The sequence below is a fragment of the Notolabrus celidotus genome, chromosome 10, assembly GCF_009762535.1.
Source record: "Notolabrus celidotus isolate fNotCel1 chromosome 10, fNotCel1.pri, whole genome shotgun sequence".
Taxonomy (NCBI): domain Eukaryota; kingdom Metazoa; phylum Chordata; class Actinopteri; order Labriformes; family Labridae; genus Notolabrus; species Notolabrus celidotus.
The window spans coordinates 4,200,857-4,222,726 of NC_048281.1; the positions used below are offsets into that span (position 1 = coordinate 4,200,857).

General features: G+C 39.9%; 1 protein-coding gene across 2 annotated transcripts in view; it reads right to left on the reverse strand.

Annotated features, from left to right (window-relative positions):
* Positions 1 to 2,950: 2,950 nt before the first annotated feature.
* The window catches only part of LOC117820823 (neuropilin-2-like), a 136,257-nt gene continuing 117,337 nt past the window's right edge, over positions 2,951 to 21,870 (reverse strand). For both annotated transcript variants that reach the window (XM_034694761.1, XM_034694762.1), the window contains 2 exons: positions 10,535 to 10,597; positions 2,951 to 7,518 (listed from right to left, as the gene is read on the reverse strand). In XM_034694761.1, coding sequence (XP_034550652.1) covers positions 7,193 to 7,518; positions 10,535 to 10,597 — 389 coding nt within the window. In that variant the 3' untranslated portion in view covers positions 2,951 to 7,192. The remainder of the gene's footprint in view (positions 7,519 to 10,534; positions 10,598 to 21,870) is intronic.

Sequence of the window (21,870 nt, forward strand, 5' to 3'; positions counted from 1 at the left end):
GTAAAATGTTCTGTTCAAAAGCACAGTGGTGTTATTTTCAATCACAGGCACAGCAAGAGGCAGGAAGATACCAAACTGTGAGGGACAAAATAGCACATGCTTAAAAAATGTATTCATTTGGGACCTTGATCACAATCCAATTAATGTGTTAATGCCAAGCGGGAACCTTCGGTCTAAAAATACAAGTCCAATGCGGAAGTCCTAAGTCAGGCACGAAGATTGCATGCAACATCCGCCAATGTCAAAATAAAACACCTTATATGGACTCCTGACCGTTTAAAGATCGTTTAGATCAGAAATACTCATCGATTATGGATGTAAGCTACAAACAGCCACATACCAGTGATCCAGGTCGACTACAACTGGACTTTAAGATGATCACTGTGTCAGAAGGTAACAGGACTTTAAGATGATCACTGTGTCAGAAGGTAACAGGACTTTAAGATGATCACTGTGTCAGAAGGTAACAGGACTTTAAGATGATCACTGTGTCAGAAGGTAACAGGACTTTAAGATGATCACTGTGTCAGAAGGTAACAGGACTTTAAGATGATCACTGTGTCAGAAGCAAGCGGCAAACTCCGGTCTCAAACGATGAAGCCAATGCGGAAGTGCTATAAACTGCAATACATCGAAAATCCGCTTGAGGCTGGCTGCAGAAACACCGGAAACCACATAGATATGAATGGGAAAAAGACGATCTTTGCAGCATTAATAAACATGTTTACAGCCTGGTTCAAAAAACGGCTTGGCCCTACAACGCTAATCTCTCTAATGGCACACACTGTACGGGGGGTGAATTTTTTTCTAACGTGATGGTTCAGAAGATATTAAGATTATGAGTTTTGCCCAAATAAGGACATGACTGACGTGACTCCCGGTCGGGAACACACAGCCATTGGCTAAGAGACTCACACTACGTCACACTCTGCCTAGTTGAGTTCCGCATTACCAATATGGCTGCTGCCGTCGATTTGCTTCAAAACAGCTCTCAGGAACAGATGGGTGACGTCACGGATACTACGTCCATATTTTATACAATCTATGGTCAGAAGGTAACAGGACTTTAAGATGATCACTGTGTCAGAAGGTAACAGGACTTTAAGATGATCACTGTGTCAGAAGGTAACAGGACTTTAAGATGATCACTGTGTCAGAAGGTAACAGGACTTTAAGATGATCACTGTGTCAGAAGGTAACAGGACTTTAAGATGATCACTGTGTCAGAAGGTAACAGGACTTTAAGATGATCACTGTTTCAGAAGGTAACAGGACAACAAAATAGAGCTGGATGGTTAATATTAAACTAAACCTGCAAAATTGAAACTTTACAGTTCTGCAGCATACTCAGTGATGATTAAAGCACAAAAGTAATGGAATACTATCCAAATGAGCAGAAATTCAACCACAGAAAGGCTCTGTAACGTTTGTATGTAGTTATCTCTATGCTGAAGCCAGCTGATCCTAGCTGCTTTGAGCTGGAGCTATGCTCCCAACACCACGATTGGCCTCAAAACAGCGCATCAGAAACAGATGGGTGACGTCACGGATACTACGTCCATTCTTTATACAGCCCATGGTTAATGCTGCCAGCAATGAGAACATTGAAAACATGTAGGGGGGTCACGAGTTGGAAAAAAAAATACATAAGAAGAGTACTCAAAAGTCATGAGTTTCTTTGGGTGAGCTTTTTTTCTTCCTTATGTTGTATCTTTATTATTCGCCCTGTATTATTCGAAGTCCCTTACCATGGGTTCTTTTATTCCTTGTCTGTGTATTTTCATCTGTGTGCAGTGTTTAGTGTTTCCTGTTTCATTTTCCATTTCTTACTCTGTTGTGTCTGGTTTTTCTGACACGTGTGTAGTCAAACTAAGAAGGCGGACCCACGTGCAAAAATAAGATTTATGATTAAAATAACTAACAAAACACTGAATAAAAAACTTACCTAAGAAAATCTCAAATGGTCCAAACAAAAACAAAGGGAGTACAAAAGTCAGATGCCTGATTGGCAGAACCTGGGGGTACCAGAAGCTCAAAACAAGAGTCAATAGCAACAGCAGAATAAAGTGTTTGGCATTGGCAGAGAAGATTTGGCAAAATATTCATGTGTGCGACAGACACTTAGCTCTGCTGCTCATCATACAAATGCATGTTCCTTACAAATGTGGCACCATCTAAAAGGGAAATGAACAGGCTTTCCAACAGTATATGATTTATTGCCAAGAAGCATTGTTACAACAAAGAAATCATCTACCAAATACAAGTTTCCTTACTGTTTGTGCTATGTTTACTTACCAAAACTTGTCATAATGATTTACTTTTATTTAGGGTCACGGTCATTTTCCACCATAGCAACTTAGAGGGTAGCTGCTAGAGACCATGATCTTATTAACCAATCAAACTCGTTCAGAGGACGGTGAGTATGATGAGAGATCTGCTCTACAAATGTAAATAAATCCAACTTGGTTGAAAAAAATAAATAAAGTTTGATAGTTTTGTTGCCAAGTCTTAAAAAACTGAAGACTCTCTGTCTGATAATAACAAAATGAAAATCAATGAGTTGTTGTCTGTGATTCTGTCGCCCATCCAAAGAAAGGAATAATTGCTCTGTGTTTATGAGGCAGAGATGTGAAGCACACTCTTACCTCCCGTTCCTTGTATTACTGTCTGCAATTTATCCAAACTTAACAAAAACTGCATTCAGATACTCATTATGACTTTGATTACCACAACAGTAAAACATAAACACTTTGAAGCACACAGGTAATTTGTGTTTTTATACTCAGAGATGTATAATCCAGGTGTTAACCTGTTTAATCCCGTCTTCTCTTCTCTGAAAGAATTCAAAGTGAAACTGGTTGAACATTTGAAATGAAACAAATACAGTCTCTTTGTGGAGTAAGACCTGCATGTAGCACACAATCACTTAATAAAACACTCAGAAGCAAAGTACTTGTTATTTAGCCTTTATTAAATAATAATAATAACATTAAAAAAGAAATTCTTCTGTACAAAGTCTACAAACAACAGTTTGAGTTATCTGGCCAGTGCCATAGGTGTGTGTGTATAATGTACGTGTTTGTGTGCATACTTCTTTGCATGTGTGCGCATGTGTGTGTATCCATCGAGACAGAAGAGGTAATACTATCTGGACTTCCAGAAGAACGAGTGTAAAACAAGGAGAGAGAGGGAGGAAGAGACGATTCGAGAGGCTTGTGTGGGCGTGTGTGTGTTTCTTTATCATTGTGTGTTAAACTGTGTCCAACAGCACACAAAGTCTCACTGATCAGTGCTTTCTGTTTCATGTGTGTGTGAGAAAGAAAGAAGGAGTCATAAGAAGTGTGTACTATTGAAAGTGAGGGAGAGAGATAGAGAGACGTAAAAAGAGAGCTCCAAGGCACTTGGAAAACAGTCCAATGAAAATGCAGTTAGATGGACAGAAAACCCTCCATCTCTCTCCCTCTCTGTTTTTACCCTCCCTTCATATTTGTATTTCTAATCCCCTTTCAACACTGTTTTATAACCCCTTTATATCCTCTGTATTCATCCTCCTCCTCTATGCACGACCTTGAATAAAACGAGATGAGAGAAAAACACAAAGAGAGTGTGATGTGTTTGGCACTTTTTCATTTCTCCCTTTAACTCTTTCACTTTACCCCGACTGGACACCAAGTTAAACTTATACTTAAAAAGATTTCCCAAAATAACAAAATAACTTTCTGGAGCTGACCTCCATCTGCTCAGGCGGAGTAATGTGAGAAAGTAAAAACAAAGAAGAAACTGTCTGGGTCGACGACTTTCCCTCCCAGTCTGTCGCTTGTTCTCTCTATTTTCGTCCTTCTCTTGGTGTTGTGATGATGTGATGTGGAGCTGAAAGCCTCACTTTAACTTTCATATTATTATCTTTTGTCTGTGTGGCCTCATCTGTTAGCACAGTATCTAATAAGATATATTTACATGCCGAGTATCATCTGCATACAAGCTGAACATATATTGTTTAAATGAGCTGTTCTGTGGACATCTTTTAATCCACTGATTGACTTTGTTGACAGGTTTAGGATTTGAAATGAATAAGAAAACAATAATTATGGTAGAAAATACATTCAAAGATGCTGTTTTGTTTGTCATAAGCACATTAATTATTTAAAAGCAGAGAAGCATAAAAGGTACTCTGTGGAGTGTTCTTCTTAACATATAACAAACTTTACATTCAGAGTCTCTCACTGAAACTCAAAGTTCAAACCAGTTAATTTAACACATTAACTTTATACCTAATAACTAATAATCCTGCATTACTTGTTAGGAAAGAATCTTCTGTGACTTCTTTTGCTAAAAGTTAGCTTTCATTTTCCTTAACATCTGATCTCCACATCATACATGGCACTACATAGAGCCACGTCTGGTCAACACTCCACAGGATACCTTTAGCTTTTCAACAAAGTGTATTTCATTGAAGTCAAACAATTTGTTTTACGACAGAGGATTAGGGATACATTATGGATGATACATCTTGAGATTTTGAGAATAAAGTTGTAATATTCTGAAAATTAGGTCACATTTTTACAAGAATAAAGTCATAAGAGAAAAATAAGTCAAACATCTACCAGAGTAAATCTGTAAATTAACCAGATTAAAGTCATTAATTCATTTGAGTAAAATTGTTATGAAAATAAAGTTGTAATCACGTGCTATGATGAATCAACATCTAAACTCATATATGGGGAGACATCAGGGGAGCAGAAAAGGCAGGCAACTCAAGCTGCACTACTTTGCATCTGTCATGCGCCACTCTCACAATCGCCTGACAAAGTACCCTCTCTATTTGGCGTCTATTTGAGCTGGATGATTTCCAGTCTCTGCATCTGCTTTGGCTCAAACTTACAGCCCCACCACCTCCCCTGCATCCACCTGCAGGATCTGAGATATTATGTCATCACTTCTTCATTTCTGCATGCTAAGTTACTCTGCAAGGAGTGATGAGGTTCGGAGCCTTGACGCCAAAAACAAATAATGTTCTGCTGCTGCAATGAAGTTTTGATTAATGCAACGTAAGCTGACTGACTTAAAGTTATTTATGACACCTAGACTAAAGTATAACTTCACAAGCTGCTTCACATTAATCATTCTAGAGTTGGCAGCTGACTGCTCTTTTGATGTTTCCCTTTAAAATAACATATGTGCTAACTATACACCAAAATGATGACTTTATTCTCATGTGTTTACGACTTTATTCTCATGATATTATGACATTAGTCCCTCAATTTGATTACTTTATTCTTGAAACCCAATTTTTTCCCTCCATAACTTGGTGTATGAATATAATTCTTGTGGAAAATTGGCTTTGGTGTTCAGAGTAAAACATCTCTTCTTTGTGTTTTGATGTTCTGCTGTCAGCAGGATACTTTGATTGACAAATGAGACGACTACCTGTAAACATAACTACTGTATTTCTTCTCTTTCTCTCTTATTCTTCTGGTGTGTCCATCTTTCTGTGTTTATGTTGAGTGTGTGTTTGTTATTGTGTGTGTAAGTGTGTGAGTGAGTATGTCTCCTCCTGGTCATCAGTCTCTCCAGCAGCACTGGCCCTCCTCGATGGCTGTCCTCCGATACAGCGTATACTGTAGTTAGCTTAAGGCTCGATTGTGTGTCCAAGAAAGTCGTCGGTACGATTTCCATTCTCCTCCTTTAGTCATTCCTTCTCCTTTTGTTTTTGACTGTCCTTCATTCAGGGGGCGACAGTTAGCATGGTGGATAAAGGCAGGACGATGTATCAAACTGAGTCCATTCTCCGCCTCTGTTAACACTTGTTCAGACCCCCTGTGCGCATGCACAGCTCTTTGGCAATCCATAGGTTGCAATAAAACAATCACTGACATTTTTTCACACAGTGTCTGTCCTTCATTTGGGCATCATACAGTCTGGAAAGCAAAAAAATATAGATATATACCAAAGACAAACTCTAGAATACTGAATCTAAAGCACGACTCCATAACAGCATGTTAGATTTAGATAAACCTCTGATTTTCTGTCTTCCATCTTCCTTTATCACTCCTCTATTCTTTGTAAAGACTGATAATCTGTAATGGAAAAATGTGCCAAAATAGCAAAACGACTAAAGGAACAGTTGAGACCATGGAGTCCAACACGGTGCTAAAGAAAGTCTAAAAAAATGGCGCAAGAGCTCTACAAGGCGGCTACAAACTGAAGCTTTCTTTACCTTTTTCCATACTGACACAAATCTAAAACAAAACAAAAACAGTCACCATTACTCTTCTATGCCACTGGTTTCACAAAGCGCAGACCAAAGGCGGACAAAGGAGCAAGCGAGCGCCGTGTGGCAGGCTAATGGACGTTTGAAACTCCAGGAACTCATATCTAAAACTTTCAGAAACAGAAAAAAACACAAGGTCCTTTTTCATCTTCTTTTCCTTCTTTGCCTTTAGAAATCTAGATTCCTTTGAGTTCTGTGGTTTGATATCTTTTAAACTTCTTTAGGGGGGATAGGCATTCACTTGATATGTGTTGATTTCAGTCACGAGTTCCCACTGGTGCTGAAGCCTTCATGAACAGTCACCTTTTGATTTCTGCATGCCATCTCTATTGACCACATTCAAATTCAAGCAAAGAAGCACAAATGTCTCATTGCCCTTCTGCAAAGTCATGGGGACATGTCAGTGAGATTTACGTCTTCTTTAAGAATCCCAGAACCAGCGTTTCACCAAACCACCCAGCCTCTGCTGCCATTTGTGGTCCAAATGTCCAGATTGTCATGGGTGCTGTTGTCTGGTCCGTTTGTTGCGTCACTGCAGTGGCTGGTGGGTTAAATTCTATGGTAGATCTGTTATTCATATTCATTTTTCATTCCTTCATTCATTCACAGGCTTTTAGAATCAAGCAGGCTCTCTCCTGCAGGCGGAGGAGAAATGGTACTTTATCAAAGGGAGACCAAGGTCACTGTTCCCCAAGTTTAGGCCTCCCATTTTCTAGGGATCAAAGTCACATGTTCCCACTGGCACGCGAAAAAGGTGGGGTCAAATGTTACCCCTTCAGACATCAGAGCAGGAAATTAGGAAGGGGACACAGGGGTTGAAACAACAGATAGTGCTTCCATTTCATGTGTTCTTTGTCCAAACAGAGAATAAAATTAGCAGGGAACAAGGACATGTCTTCCCCCATCGTCTCTGTCTCCTCTTCATGCCTCCGAGCAGCACCTCTGCTGGTTAATCTTCACTTTATGCTTAATCCCGTCGTACAACTCAAAGTTGTAGTTTTCCAGCGTCGTGGAGGAGCGCGAGGAGAGCCCGCTGTAGGAGCACGTGCAGTAGAGGAGCAGCCCCGCACAAACCGCACCCAGCAGGACGCCAAGGGAGCTCATCACGATGATGGTGAGGAGGATGGGGTCCAGCGTGTACAGCCAGGCGTTGTCTTTGTCTTTGTCGGACATGAGAGTGACCGATGGGGGGTCCAGGTCAGAGGAGGGTGTGGAGAAAGAAGAAGGCCATCCTGGGAAGATGTACCCTGAAGAGAAACAGGATACTTTAGGAAAAAGCTCTACAGAATATATACTTAGAAAAATGTACAAGTTATAACAAAAGAAGCATCTGTTACCATATGCACAACAGTTTATGTGAACTTTTATTATAGCAGCAAACAGAAAGACCAAGAAAGTCTGCTTGGGATGGTTGTTGGAAACAACAGATGGGCCGAACAACACAGGGCTATCACCTGAGAACCTGGTCTGAGTTAGTGTGAAAACTAAACCTTGTGTGTGACCCAACAGATGCTCCTTTAGGGGTCAGAATGATGATAGCGCTCGGGGATGAGAACATTTTATAATGTATTGCTTGGGTTTACCCTGGTTTAGCGATCATTTGTTGTGTTTAATTGAGGTGTCATCCATACCCAGACACCTCCTCACAAAGTTGATTTACCGAGCAGAGTATCCCTTTTTTTTATAAGTTGATGATTTTAACAATCAGGGAGAAAAGTGGCACTGCCGGCTTGGTCTGCACTGACAGGTATCCTGTTATGCTTGTAGTGGTAAATCAGCTGCTTAAAATACACAATGAATTGGAATCTATTGACAACTGCATGAGTTTGGTTTGCACTATGGATGTTAACAATTAATCGAGTATGGATTAATTGATTAAGAACTTACTCAAATACATTTTTTTGTTTTGATTTTCTATCACGTGGAACAAACATCATGTGGTCTCATATTTGGAGGTGTTTTAAGTTTAAAGCATGTTTCATGTGAATCAGCTGACTGAAGGTGTTGCTCACAGCAGAGATGCTCAGCTGGAGGCTGCGGCTGAGTGACAGGTCTCCATGAGCGCTTTTTTTCTCTGCCGCCGGACTGATTCTGACCTGGTTGCACTCCCGGCTGACACCTGACCACCTACAAATGCTTATTTATTTTTCTCAATAAGACCGAGTAGACAGAAAACTGGACACTGTGAGTCTGAAATATGTTTCTGTTCAGTTCCCTTGTTGAAGTCTGAGCCTTCACTTTTATGACTGAATGTCTGCAGAGATTAGGAGCCTGCTCCACACGTTGATATTCAGCAGGTTTACCCTCCTGTTATGTTCGTTTCTCAGGGACAGCAATAATATCCCTGGGTCAATTTGACCGGGGGCATATTTAATTATCCAAATGTGTCAGAACCCCAAAAAATCCCAATAAACATTTTTTAAATCTCATTTTTAACTCCATTACTAACCATTTAAATCAAGATTTAGTGCATTGGTGTTCTTTAATCCTCACAGATCATTGTTCAGTGAGAATAACTCACTTGTTTTTCATTCAAATTCATGTTAAAACTTTTTTTAAATGTACATTGGAAAGACCTAAATATATATACAATAGTTTTAAATGACATAGATTTTGTTATATTTTATTTTGAATTTTGAACTTTTTTTTTTTTAATGAAGTGATGTTCATAAATTAATATGAGACACCTCTTCTGTCACATGCTGCCCCGATTTTTAGGGTGGTTTAAGCTAGTTTGGAAGGCATATATTGCCTAAAATATGAAATGAACCATTTTGATTTTATATGTTGATTTCACCTATTAAGCCAAGCAAAGATGTTTCATACCAATTTTTTTTAATTTTTTTTAATTTTTGAAATTTAAATAGGGTCAATTTGACCCACAACATAACAGGAGGGTTAACATTCTAAAAACCTCAATGCATCCTTAGCTGTTTAGTACCGTCAGTTATATACATTGTGTCATGAAGGAAAATTTGATTCAGTGGAAAAAACGCATTTGGCATTGTATTTGACGGAAAACGTCTACTTTTTTTTAAAAAAATTGATAATTGATCGTTAACATTTCCAAAGATCGATCATGGATTATGGCAAAGCATTATGGGCAGCCTAGCACAACGCAACAGGCTAGCAGCACCACTTCTGACAACTAATCCCCCTCACTGATCGTAACCACATATTTAAAGAAGGCAGTAGTATACTATTCAGTCAATAAACCTTGTCAGGTGCTGACTTTCATGAGCTAATATTAGCCGATGTAAGCTAGTCATCTTACCATTCTGACTTTAGCAACAGAATGAACATTATAACCCTGTATTATATTCAGCAGACATCCTTAGTGCTTTTATTTCCTTTATATCCTTTTATTTAGAAAAAGAAAAAAACATGGATTCCCTTTCCTCTTAAGTCCCAAAGTCTAGCTTTAGGGAAATTAATTTAAGAGGCAAATGTTCCACATTACCGCTGATATATTCAAGAATGGCTAATTCTGTTAACCACAGCCCTAGTTGTTATTGACTTGAGGAATATGGAAACATAATGAAAAGAATTACAGTAAAGGTGCTCTCTAGTGTCTTGTGTGTGTGCTGGAGTGTGCACATCAAGTTGGCATAGGCAATCATGCTAATCCACTTAATGAATGTATACTCATGAACAAGCCAATCCGCAATTAAGTAGTGCATTTAGAGTGTTTTATGGAAGAACACACACGCAGAGACACACACACACACGCAGGAAAGCAGTAAACAGACAGTAAACAGACTCGTTTAGTGAGGTAAAGGCTGAGTACTCTCCTTGTATCTGTCAAGGGGAACACGCTCACACACATACTGTTCGCAGACACACACACACACACACACACACTGGTAGTAAACGGTGATTGTAACAGACAGATGTTTTCGAGGTGCCCAGGAGGAAGCTGTCTGTCTCACTTTGTCTGCCACAGAATATGAAAGAGGACGAAGAGGGAGGCACACACTCGCATGCCCACATGTGCACACAGACACACTTTGAATGCTCTCTTACACTCTGCCCTGTCTACACACACACACACACACACACACACACACACACACCAGAGATCGTCTGTCACTGTTGCCGTGGGCTTTTTCATTGTGGATCTACAAGTAGAACGGAGAGCCGTGGGCATGCCTCTGCTTAAAGAGCTATTTCACTGTTCTTTGGGTGAGACTTGTAAAACAGCTGGTATCGCCTCAGGCTCAGAAGAAGGAAGAGAAGAAGAGAAAAGACGAGGAGAAAGCTCACCTCCATCGATGGGGGTCTTGTGATTGACAACAGGATCATTTCCGAAATCCATGGGCCTGGGATCTGTTAAAGACAGGAAATAACAGTTTTAATCTGCACCATCCAGTCAAGTCCACAGCATGCTGAGATAACATCCCTCCATCTTTTGCATTGTCAGCTTACAATTTACGTTTGTAGATTGGAATCAAAGTACAAAAACAGCTGAAAGAGTGAGTGATCTTGTTCAAACTCTGAAGAGATCAGGGAACAGATCTCCTTTAAACCGTTATTCTTTGCTCAGGCCATCGAGGGAAAATAACATCCGAGGTTATCAAACATTTCAACAAGACTACCTGCTTAAGGCCGGGAAGTTTCATTATGTGATAGGCATCACTGCTCTTTTTTATTTGCTTAGAAATGAAAACAGAGTCAGGAGATTGAGAGAATTAGAGAGAGATATGAAAAAGAGAGGAAAAGGCTGGAAGGAGAAACTGAGGTGTGAAAAAAACAAACGCACAAACTGTTTCATAAAAAAATATCACTTTTATTACCTTCACATTCCCCACAATACATTTTCGTTTTACTCCAAGACCATGAGATTCAACAAGCTAAAATACCACATTATGTTTCCCAGGCAGGCTGAAGTGCAAGGCTTTGAAAGGTTTGGAAGCTCAATTCTGCTTCATTCAAGGAAATTGATATTACAACCCTCAGGAAAAAATATCATAGAGCAATATCATAATCTGATAAGCAGCTATCATCCTTTATTGCTGGGGCAGAGGAACCTAAAAAACACATCATGAAGTGAAACTGTAATATTCAAAAGACAAGAGGTGAAAAACTCATTTATGGAAAAAGATACAGAGCTTAATTTCCTGTTATAGATTAGATCACGCCTTTATGAAGCAAATTTAACAATGTGGCACCCAGATTATACCTTCCAAAAAGTGACTTTGCAAACTTCCAATACTCTTCAGTCTGTGAATAATGGTGAGAGATAATGCTTTTAAATGAGACCTGCTGTCTGGGAAATGAAATCACCAGCCCTGGATTAAATATACGGTAATAAATGTGAATAAAGAAGACTCATTCACATATTTAAATGTTGAAAACTGACACAAAATCGGCTTCCAAACTGATTAAGACAAGAAAGAAAGACACGAAGTCTTTTAAAAACAAACCCTTTCTGTATTCCCCTCAAAGATGTTCGATGTGGGGAGTTCACTTATTTAATTATTTGATTGGGATGATGTGGGCCTCTATTGGCTTTCTCTCCTGCTCAATAATTAATTTGCTAGAAGTGCAAGACAGTGCAATCCAAAGCAAGTCAACAGAAACGATCAAGTCCTGTGACCCGTAGCACCAGATCTGTAAGCTCTGTCTCAATTTAGGGTGAAAAAAACACATGAAGCCAAATACTGAAAGTAGCAAGTTTGTAACTTGTGTTGTGTCACTGTTTGGTTGCACCAAAGAGATTTAAAACTCACGTTAAGTTGTACAGTGTATCTTATGAAGTGGCCAAAATGTTGCAGAAATTAGGTTTTCACTTTCTGTGGCCAATCACTGACAATAACGATTTTTGAGCGGGTATTTGTTGCAGTGTTGTCTCTCATGCATGATTGCCTCTTATCTGGCTAACTCCTCATCAGGCTCCTTTAAATCGACTAACAGCAATGCAAAAGTGTTTAAAACATGGCAAAGCGTTTTGAGTAGATGATAACTAAAGCCTGTATCCTTCAACCACAGTGACATGGAAGGGGGGAAATGGTTGACGACAACATACGGTATCAAAAACGATGTAACCAATATCTTAGCTTTTACAAAACGGAGGACATGGAGGACTTTACATCCAGAGGTGTGAGATTTAAGGTGCAACTTATGCTTAAGTTGGAACTACAGTGGTGGAAAAAAGTTTTTGGACACCCCATGCATTTGTGAAATATTGCATTGAGAATCACTCTTAGGTCTGCAAGTGCAATTTCTCTTAGTCCAGTCACAGCCAGGGTTATTTATTCTTTGTTCAGTTTTGAACACATTCTGTTATTTGTTGACTTTGATACCAACAATGTTGAGAACTGACACATTGAAACTGTCAAGAATTTAGTTTTTTTTTAATAGTTTTTCTTGTAAACAATAAACAAAAAAAATATCATTCGTAATTGTTTATGTCTGCCTAATGCTTGAAACACAAAACATATTTTTGCCACAAATATTCATGACAATATTTGAGATTTAGTAAAATTTTAAGGGTGTCCGAAAAAACTTTTTTCCACCACTGCATCTCAGCTGGTGCAACCCCTAAAATGTAAGTCGTGTGTGAACTCAAAGTTAAGCTAGGTTTAAACTTGCGCTGAGTTGGTGCAATCCCAGTGCTGGTCTTTTCTAGTCTGAAGCAAAGAAAGAACTCAGAAGTAAAAGTAACAGCCATGTGGCTGAAGACAGGGATGAACGCATATGTAAGTTAGCACTTCAAATCTGTTTGTACTCAGTTGTAGAGAGTGTAAACTTGACACTTTTAATGTTCGAAAACATATAAGTTTGTCCTTTACCAAGGCCATGTTTGAGAACGATCAGTCTTTAAGGGCAACAGAAAACAACAGAAATCTAAGTAATAGAAAACCTCATATTATAAGAAAGAAAGAAAATATCAATCACCTTAGCAGTGATAAATAATGACATTTTTAAGGTAGACATCCAAAAACTGTTCACCTACAATCAGAGCAAAGTGACAAACACAAGGCATGAAACACAGGTGCATAAAGAATTCTTCACCAACCAGACTGGTGTGTAAAAAGCAGGCAGAACCTTAAAGTGCCCTTCAGATCATGAACATTTCAAATAATGTTCACCAAAACCTAAACCATAGAACTAGAAAAGATATGTTTTGTTATTCACCGTGAAACAAATGTACGCAATTTTGGAAGTTGATACCTGCTATGCGTCATATGGCCAGTAAATTCCCACTGTATGTTAGAGTGATTTATGGAGGTCTTAGTGAAATGTACCCCTCATGTGGACTCTGTTTAGTGTATGAACATGAAAGTATGTCATCAGTCTTCTCTTGTTCTACAGCTGTGTGAATGCATGGGCAACAGCAAACCCCTCCAGCATGCACAATTTTCCTTTCTCACAGCCAATCACAAATGGAGACATAGCAAAAAGTGGGATCATATGAGACAGACGCTCGGACACTCTTTGGCCGACTGTTGAACACTTCTAATGATCCTGGCTCAAAGCCCTCAGGCTAGGATCCTGAAAAGCATCATCATGCGGTTCTGAAGGAAGATTAAAACTCCCTGTAGTCCCATTTTGTCTCCACTGTCCAATTAGTAAAGAGAAGCATAAAAAGAGGGCTATTTTATTCAGGCAAAGGCATGGATGGCTCTTTGGCACCATACGCTGCTGCAGTGGGGGCCTGAGGACCTGTTAGAGTGCTTTCACTCGTAATATTTCTCCAGAACACAGAGGAGGAGGCGGCAGAATTAAAAAAAAACAGGGATGGCCTGAGGGCTAGAAGTGCTTACTGCAGGGTTTTATGAATGCAATCAGCTCCATTAACTAATTGGAAATATTAAAAGGCTTCAAAGTAGTCTGTGATGGAGAGGGGAGAGAGGGAGGTGAGGGATGGTTGATTTAAAAGCACTGCATGAGAAGGCGCCAGCACATTTTCCAAATCTTGCAAAAAGTTTGATAGAGGGAGAGAGAATGAAAGAGAAAAGTGCACGAGTAGCACAACATAAATACAGTCATATATCATTTCTCTATTTGAATTTGGGCCTCATATTGATTGGGTTAGAGCAGAGGGCTGCTAGAATGAGTCACATAATGTGTAAATCATATACAAGTCGATTGAAGTGGAAGGCAGAGGGGATGGATATGCAAGCAACAAATAACTAAAATACTTGTTGACTAAAGCACAAAATCACATTTTATGAGACACAATTCGATGAAATAAGTCAATATGTAGTGCTGCAGAGTAGATGCACTTTTGAACATGGATGAAACAATGATTGAATTACTGAATCTGATGTATTTTTTGCTCACATAGATCAGTGTTGGTTATGGTGTGTGCATGCTGCGCTTATGTGTCTCTATCATTCAGTGTACTCTGCCAAAAGACTTCTTTCATCTGCTTTTGTGTTTGAAACAACCTGCCCTCCTCCTTTTATTCTCCTCCTCCTTCAATCCAAACCCCTAACCTGCCTCCCTGTTAGCCTTCCTCTCCGAGAAAGAGAAAAAAAAATCTATCTTTAGCAAGAATAGAAAGCTGTTTTTTTCCCTTTACTTCTTTCATCTTCCTCCATCTCTGGGCGCATTCTTTGGAGGGAAAGGGGGTTCGCTTAATGGGCCCTTCTCCTCTGAGAGGTTTTGCTCTCCTCCATTTCTGCCTCTCATTTCCTCTCCTGTGTTTTTTTGCTGGGAGGATTTGCAATGAAGGGAAGGAGTAGAATAGGAAAAAGCGGGGTTTTGATAAAAAGGCTGGGGGATTTGGGCACGAACAAAATGATGTAGGGGGAAAGCACACAAAGCGAGATGGTGAGCTGCTAAGAATCCAAGAGAAATAAGTACCACAGTGGTGCACTCAATTTCACAGACATGGATCTGAATAAAAGGTGATACTGTGCCTTTCAATGCAAAACCAAGAGCATGAATCTATACATCGTTGTGTTTAGAGAACATATTTGTGTGTCCATGTCTGATATAAGCTGATTGCCTTACACACTCGCCTTTAAAATGGCTTAATCCACTTGATGATTTGACATCAAATAAAAGTCAAGAGAAGTCATTAAGATCATCTCAGTGAACACAATCAATGAGTATAAAAAATAGACATTGTTCAACTATAATACACCAAAGAACACATGTAAGCCTACCAAAATATGTATCACAAAGAAAACAAATTTCACAACCGGTACAGAACTGAACTTTTTCGTTCATATTAACATTCACAGTTGATGTAAGAAATGATAAATCATCAAAGCCTTCAATAAATGATTATTAAGAAGCATAAAAGTGCTTAAGTTACTCTCAACATCGCAAAATAACGTGACCAACCATCAGACATGTATCATGTCACACTTGAAGTGTTGAATTTTGCAATTCTTCTGCAAAATCTTTTATAAAATTACTGAAAAACAATCAAAACAACTACACAATAAAACTGCTAATGAGGAAATATGAAGCTATGGACGGTGCCTTTTTTCTTTTATAAAGCATGGTGATGAGATGAGCAATGACCTGAAGCTTTTCCTCAATGTATATTATTAAACAGACGTGAAACTTTTTAATGTTTGCAACCAAGTGGACCACAGTTTTAGGTAACCAGACTATATTGCAAAAGATTCTAAGTTTAACAAATAATGACATTGCTTCCTAGAATAAACAAACACATCTCAACACAGACTTAAAGAAAAGGTACATCAGCAGCTTTGGATACTCTGCACAAAGGCTTTCCCAATAGTTTCATTCAACCTACTCTTCATGAAAACGACATACATGATGTTTGGTTCGAACATTAACAGACACAGGCATATGATTATCCATAAGATCCAGGCAAAAAACAGAGTCCATTCATACTCTAATTCAACACTGAGGCACAACCTCATAGCCGAGGTACAGTGATAGTTTTAAAGCAGAATTTAAAAAACAAGATCAAATGAAAAATACACTCTTTGTAACAAGAGCCACTCGATTATTAGTCAGTTAAACATTCAGTTATAAGGACAGTGTCCGTGCATATGCCTGTGTTTGAGCCTTTGTATGTTTCTAGCTCCTGCAGGACGCAGTGTTAGCTGTCTAGTCCCACCTCGCCCTCATGTAAAGCATTCAGAGAACAGCACAACACTGATTCCTCTCCAGTCCACCAAACCAGAGAGGCCACTCATGGAGGACGTGAAGCCGTATTTCTGTCACGGCTGGACAGACGACACTAATTCTCCCTGCACCTTTTCCCTCCTGCTCTTAATCTGTCCCTGTCACTCTCAGTCCCTCGAAGGCTAGTGGACAAACAAACAGCAGCTTCGTTCAGACAGCTGAGGAAATAGGCTTCTCTTTTTATGCAGCAGGCTCTGTGACTTCTATCTCCTTGTACCTGTGTGTAAATCGTCTCTCTGTCAGGCAGGGTGTTTAGAAACAGGCAGTCTCCAAGCTGCAGATCGCAGCAGGGCAGACATATCCCTGTAGACAGGGAAAATAGGCTGACATTGTACACTGCATACGCCTATCTCCAAAGTCTGTGAGCCATACTACCTCTGATTTACTTGATATTCTGATCATAATCCATGTTCTATTCAGGTTTGAGTGCAGCTGTAGAAGCAGGTAAGTGCATCAAAGAAGTTGCAATTTCCCCAGTGATGGATGTCGGTTAAGTTTGATATAAAGAGTTCATTTTGTCAGATGCAGACAGCCAATTAAGTTTGCAAGTTGCATCCTGCTTCAGTTTCATAGATCAGTCATTATAAACAGGAACTGCAGTCTCTTCCATGTTGATTTCCATCAGTGAAAGGTGGAGATTACTCTGGTTGCTGCTGTAGTTCCTGTATCTCAGGGACCTTTCACTTGAATAAAGCATTCAAAAATATCTATCATTCAGAACGTGTCCACTTATTTTCAACACTGGGAGTCATAGCTGTCGTCTTTGTCCAGTTTGATGGTGAGCATGGGGTCAAGACTCGGCCCAGTACCTGGGTACAGGTGGTTTTGGTTGGGGCAGTGGATCAGATTATAGCTGAGGTTTTGGTTCTGGTAGCAGTTTTGGTGACCTTGCAGATTTTGATGTTGGCTGTTGTGGTACATCACTGAATGATGACTACTGCTGGTCTTCTGGGTCGCCCAGTGGTACCGATGGCAGCACAGTATCACCGCCACAGTTACAGTGACCAGCAGCAGGAGGGCACCGCCTCCTGCCAACACATAGTACCAGTAGGCGGGGAGAGGCTGCACCGCCACCGTGTCTACTGTGGGCTCCATCCCAGACATGGCACCCCCTGGAGGGCAGGAGGACACATTACTGGTTGGCACTATGGACGAAGGAGGCAGGCATGCAGACCGCAATGGAGGGTTTATATTATTGACCATTCACTAAATCCTGACCATGGACAACTACTGTCAAATCTTGAGGGCAGCCGTAACAAGAACCCATCAACTTTGGATCTACATGCTGAATAGTGCACATGGGGCTGAAGTCAGAGTAGTATTACACATCTAGAGTTAGAAAGGTTGTTTAAAGCCCTTTCTATCCTAAATCATATTGAATATATAATGTATACTGATATTAAACTTGAGTCATAACTAGGACTGGTTAACTAGCTTAAAACAGTGGCACGTTTAAAGATTGCTTTGTTATAAAATTACATAATTACTTGCACAATGTTGCCTATACGGTAGGTTATGTAACATAGTAGGCAGGATAAGCCGTGGCTTCAGCCTACACCTTTTTTGGTCAGCATGTGATTGACTAAAATATATGTGGATGTGTATGCATGTTTATTTGTATGCATTAATGTACTTGTGTATGCATGCATGTGTATGTGTACTTATGCATGTACATATCACTATGTGTGTGTATATGCATATGTCTATATATATGTATTCTTGATGAATCCCTCAGTGATTGTTTTGTTTTTGCTTTTATTTGTAATTTTTACATGGCTCCTATGTTGTGGAGGGAAGTGTTGGTTGTTGATGCAGACAAAAATAAATCTAATCTATAAATCTATAAAAATCTAAAGTAATACAATGACCAGATACATTAAACTGAATATTTTACTAAGTTTGAAGGATTGAAATACTCTGTTTGGACATAGAAACAAATATGCTAACTCAGAACTAATGACAATAATGTCACCAATTGGACCAGCTTTGTCTTCTACATAGATTGCTAGCTGGATATGAATCATCATTTTTTTTTATTTTGTAGAAAGATAATCTTTATAAACACCATTGACCCCTTTTTGCAAATGTCTTGAGTGTATGGAGCAGTTGGTCGGACAGTAAACAGCATTTAAGTCCCCTTAGTGGACTTAGTGAATGGTCAATTACTGCAACAATAAGGAGAATATATTTTTTCCTGCCAGTATGCAAAAGACATTGTATCTAAGATCAACAACAGGCAAAAAACCAGGCTGTCATCTTGCATATTTAGCTCACTTTCCCATTATTGACATTAAATCAAATATAATAAGTGTGCCAAGTCATTCAAAGTCTTCATTTTCCCAAAAAAACAGCCTATTTTCATAATGCTGATATTCCTCATGGAAATTTAGGCCGATGCAAAACTTCACAAGCAAAAGCTGCACATTGACACGCAAAGGCTCATGCCATGCGTCCAGATTTCCATCACAGAATGCAAAGCTTTGATTATGCAGTGACTGGCTGGTTTGGACAAAGAGTGGGGAGTTGTTAAGTGGTTGTTTATCAGGGCAAGATCTCATTGAAGGGACTTGAGTGGAGGGAGAAAGGGATGGTGAGGGGAAGAGGGGAAATCAGAGAGAAATTACAGGGGAGAGACTGGATAAGAGAGAAGGCATTAATGAAAGAATGAAAAGAAGAAAGACTGGAGTGAAATAGAGAGGGTTAGCAGAAAGTGAAAGGAGCGGGTGGGAGGGAGGGGAAGTGAAGGGAGCTGGCTAATCCTGCCATGATATCTTTAATCCTGCATTAGAGGGTCTGTCTGAAACTTCAATACTCTGTCAACTCACTGTGAAAGAAACCCGCTGAGAGAGAGGTTGTGGAGGAAAGACAGACGAAGGAAGAAAGAGAGAATGAAAGAATGTGCTTCAAAAAAAGGAGGAAACAGGCTTGGACCAGGCCTTGGAGAAGAGAGAGAGGAGAGACAAAGAAAGGACAGAGGAAGGAGAGGTGCACAGAGAGAGACCCATAACCTCCAGAAAAGCAGTGAGCTTAATTTTGCCTCTTTTTTAAATTCAGGCACACTCTTTAAAGGTTTAAAATTTGCTTTCACTGTGAAGCTGCGATCTAAGCACCCTGCACGGAGAGCCTTCCCACCAGTGGATTAAAACACAGATGAGTTCTACGACTGCAAGAATCCACTGTTAAGTTGCTCAGTTTTTAATCTGGGTGGGGAAAAGGAGAACCTTTTTCTAGAAAGCAAAATTCCTAAAGTAAGCTTCGAAACATTGCTTCCAAGGAACTCAGATTACTGTCTTTCTCATTCCCATGTACAGGCTAATTTAAGCCATCATTTGTCTCCTTCCTCTGCATGTGTGAGTGTATGTAATCATGTGTGTCAATTGCCCCTTTCATATTACGAGTCCACAATAGTGCCACCGTCATCATGTCATTGTGCTTCATATTGATCCAGCAACCGCGCAATACTGGTGTTCCGGTGTATGATTCATACAAAAATCAAGTAACACAAACATCCAAACCAAAGAGGGCGCCGAGGCAAGTAAGAGTGTAACAGGAAAAGACGGCTCGCACACAGCAGAGCTCTAATATTCCAGACAACCTCTGTGCATTAGTTTGTCTGAAATATCAGGGCCCTGCAACGGGCAAGCTGTCTTTTTCTTTTTCCAGCGTATGTTTTCACATTGCTTTACTGCAGAAGGAAGCACCACACACTCAGACACGAACACACAAACACAGTGATGTGCTGCTCTGCTAACTTTGCAAGCTCACAGTGATCCGATCTCGCCTTTGTGATGCCTCCGTTACTACTTCTGATGCCGGCACAGTCGTGGGACAACTTGGTCCCAACATGACACCTCGGTGTCGTTCATATTGAAGAAGAGGCACCACAGGGGCGTAAAAATCACAGCCAGCGTTGCAACGAGCCGATTGGCTGAAGCCTGACACCTGACAGTCTAGTGAACTAACATGTTGGTGTCGTATCTGGACCGCCCGTGATGTGTAGATGCAGAAGGAATCTTCGTGACACTGGCTTGCTTGCTTAGTAATGCATTTATTACAAGAAAACAATACCAGTATCGGACAAGCACCGCGGAATGCCTGGAAGACAGCTCTGCAAATCTGCTGACTCCCAGAATGCTGTTGACCAGCACCTTTTATAGGTCTGCGAACCAATAACATAGCCTACTACGAAGCCCAAACTTATCTTGATCTCTAGTTATCCACTATACCCTCCTGGGCTCTGCTAGCCTAATGGTTACAAACCTTGTCCATGCATGTCACTAAATTGGAAGGGGGTCTCAACCAAAATTCCTTGAATGTCTGGGGCAACATAGGTTTCTCTTTGACTTGTTTTAGGTCAGTTACTTATTAACTATCAGATACTTCATTGGTTTTACCTCAACAATTGGGGGAAATATATTTTTTATAGAATTTGTGGATCACATCATTATTTTCAACCTGTTTCAAATCAGTAGGCTTCAGTAATCAGCACTTTACATGACTATTAAAGAAGGTAACTTTCACTTTTACTAAAGTAGATTTACATTCTGCTAGTTTTACTTCTACTTAAGTAAAATGTTATTGAAGTAACCATACTTTAACTGAGTAGGATACTTCAGTCCCAACCCTGGCTCCTTGCAGTGGTTACAGGCCTCTCCTTGGTGCTCATTCCGATGAACACACATGTACTTAACATACATGCCACTGTTTTTATGCTGGGAGTCATATGACATCTGCTCTGGATCCAGCAATCTAGGAAACCTGTAAAGCATTAGGTCAAAGACTTTTGCCTGAATCAGGTGACTGGAGGTTTCTGCATTTGGCTCTTGGGTTTGACTATTTTTGGGAATGGTATTTCAGTCTTTATTGAACTGAACTGTGGCGAACAAAACCAAGAGCGGCTCAAGTATCTGACAGTATCTGAGGAATGTTTTGAAGTACTCACACTCTAGGAACACATGGACACACATGGACACCACACACACACACACACACACACACACACACACACACACACACACACACACACACACACACACACACACACACACACACACACACACACACACACATTAACATACACACACATTGAGCTGGGTAACTTAGGCAATATTGATGCAAACCAAAGAAATTAGTGAGAATGATTCATGTGCTTCTGCCCCAAGAATCACAAATACTTGCAACTAATTTAATAAAAGGAGAAAAAAAAGATGTGTGCTCCAGTTTGAACCTGGCCTGAGCCATTAATGCTGAATGTGAACACTATTAACCAAGTGTCAAAAAATCATCACAAAGTCGTAAAAGTCTGGATATGTTGACTCAGCGACAGAATTATTTGTGTCACTGAGTCACAGGCCGTGTTCATATTTTGTGGTTTCTTAACAAATGAGACCAGAAGACAGAATCACAGGTCCAAACCAAGTCTCTGGAAACAAGAGATCCAGAAGCATAATCTGCCTAAGCCCTCTTTATCTGATTTCAGACCG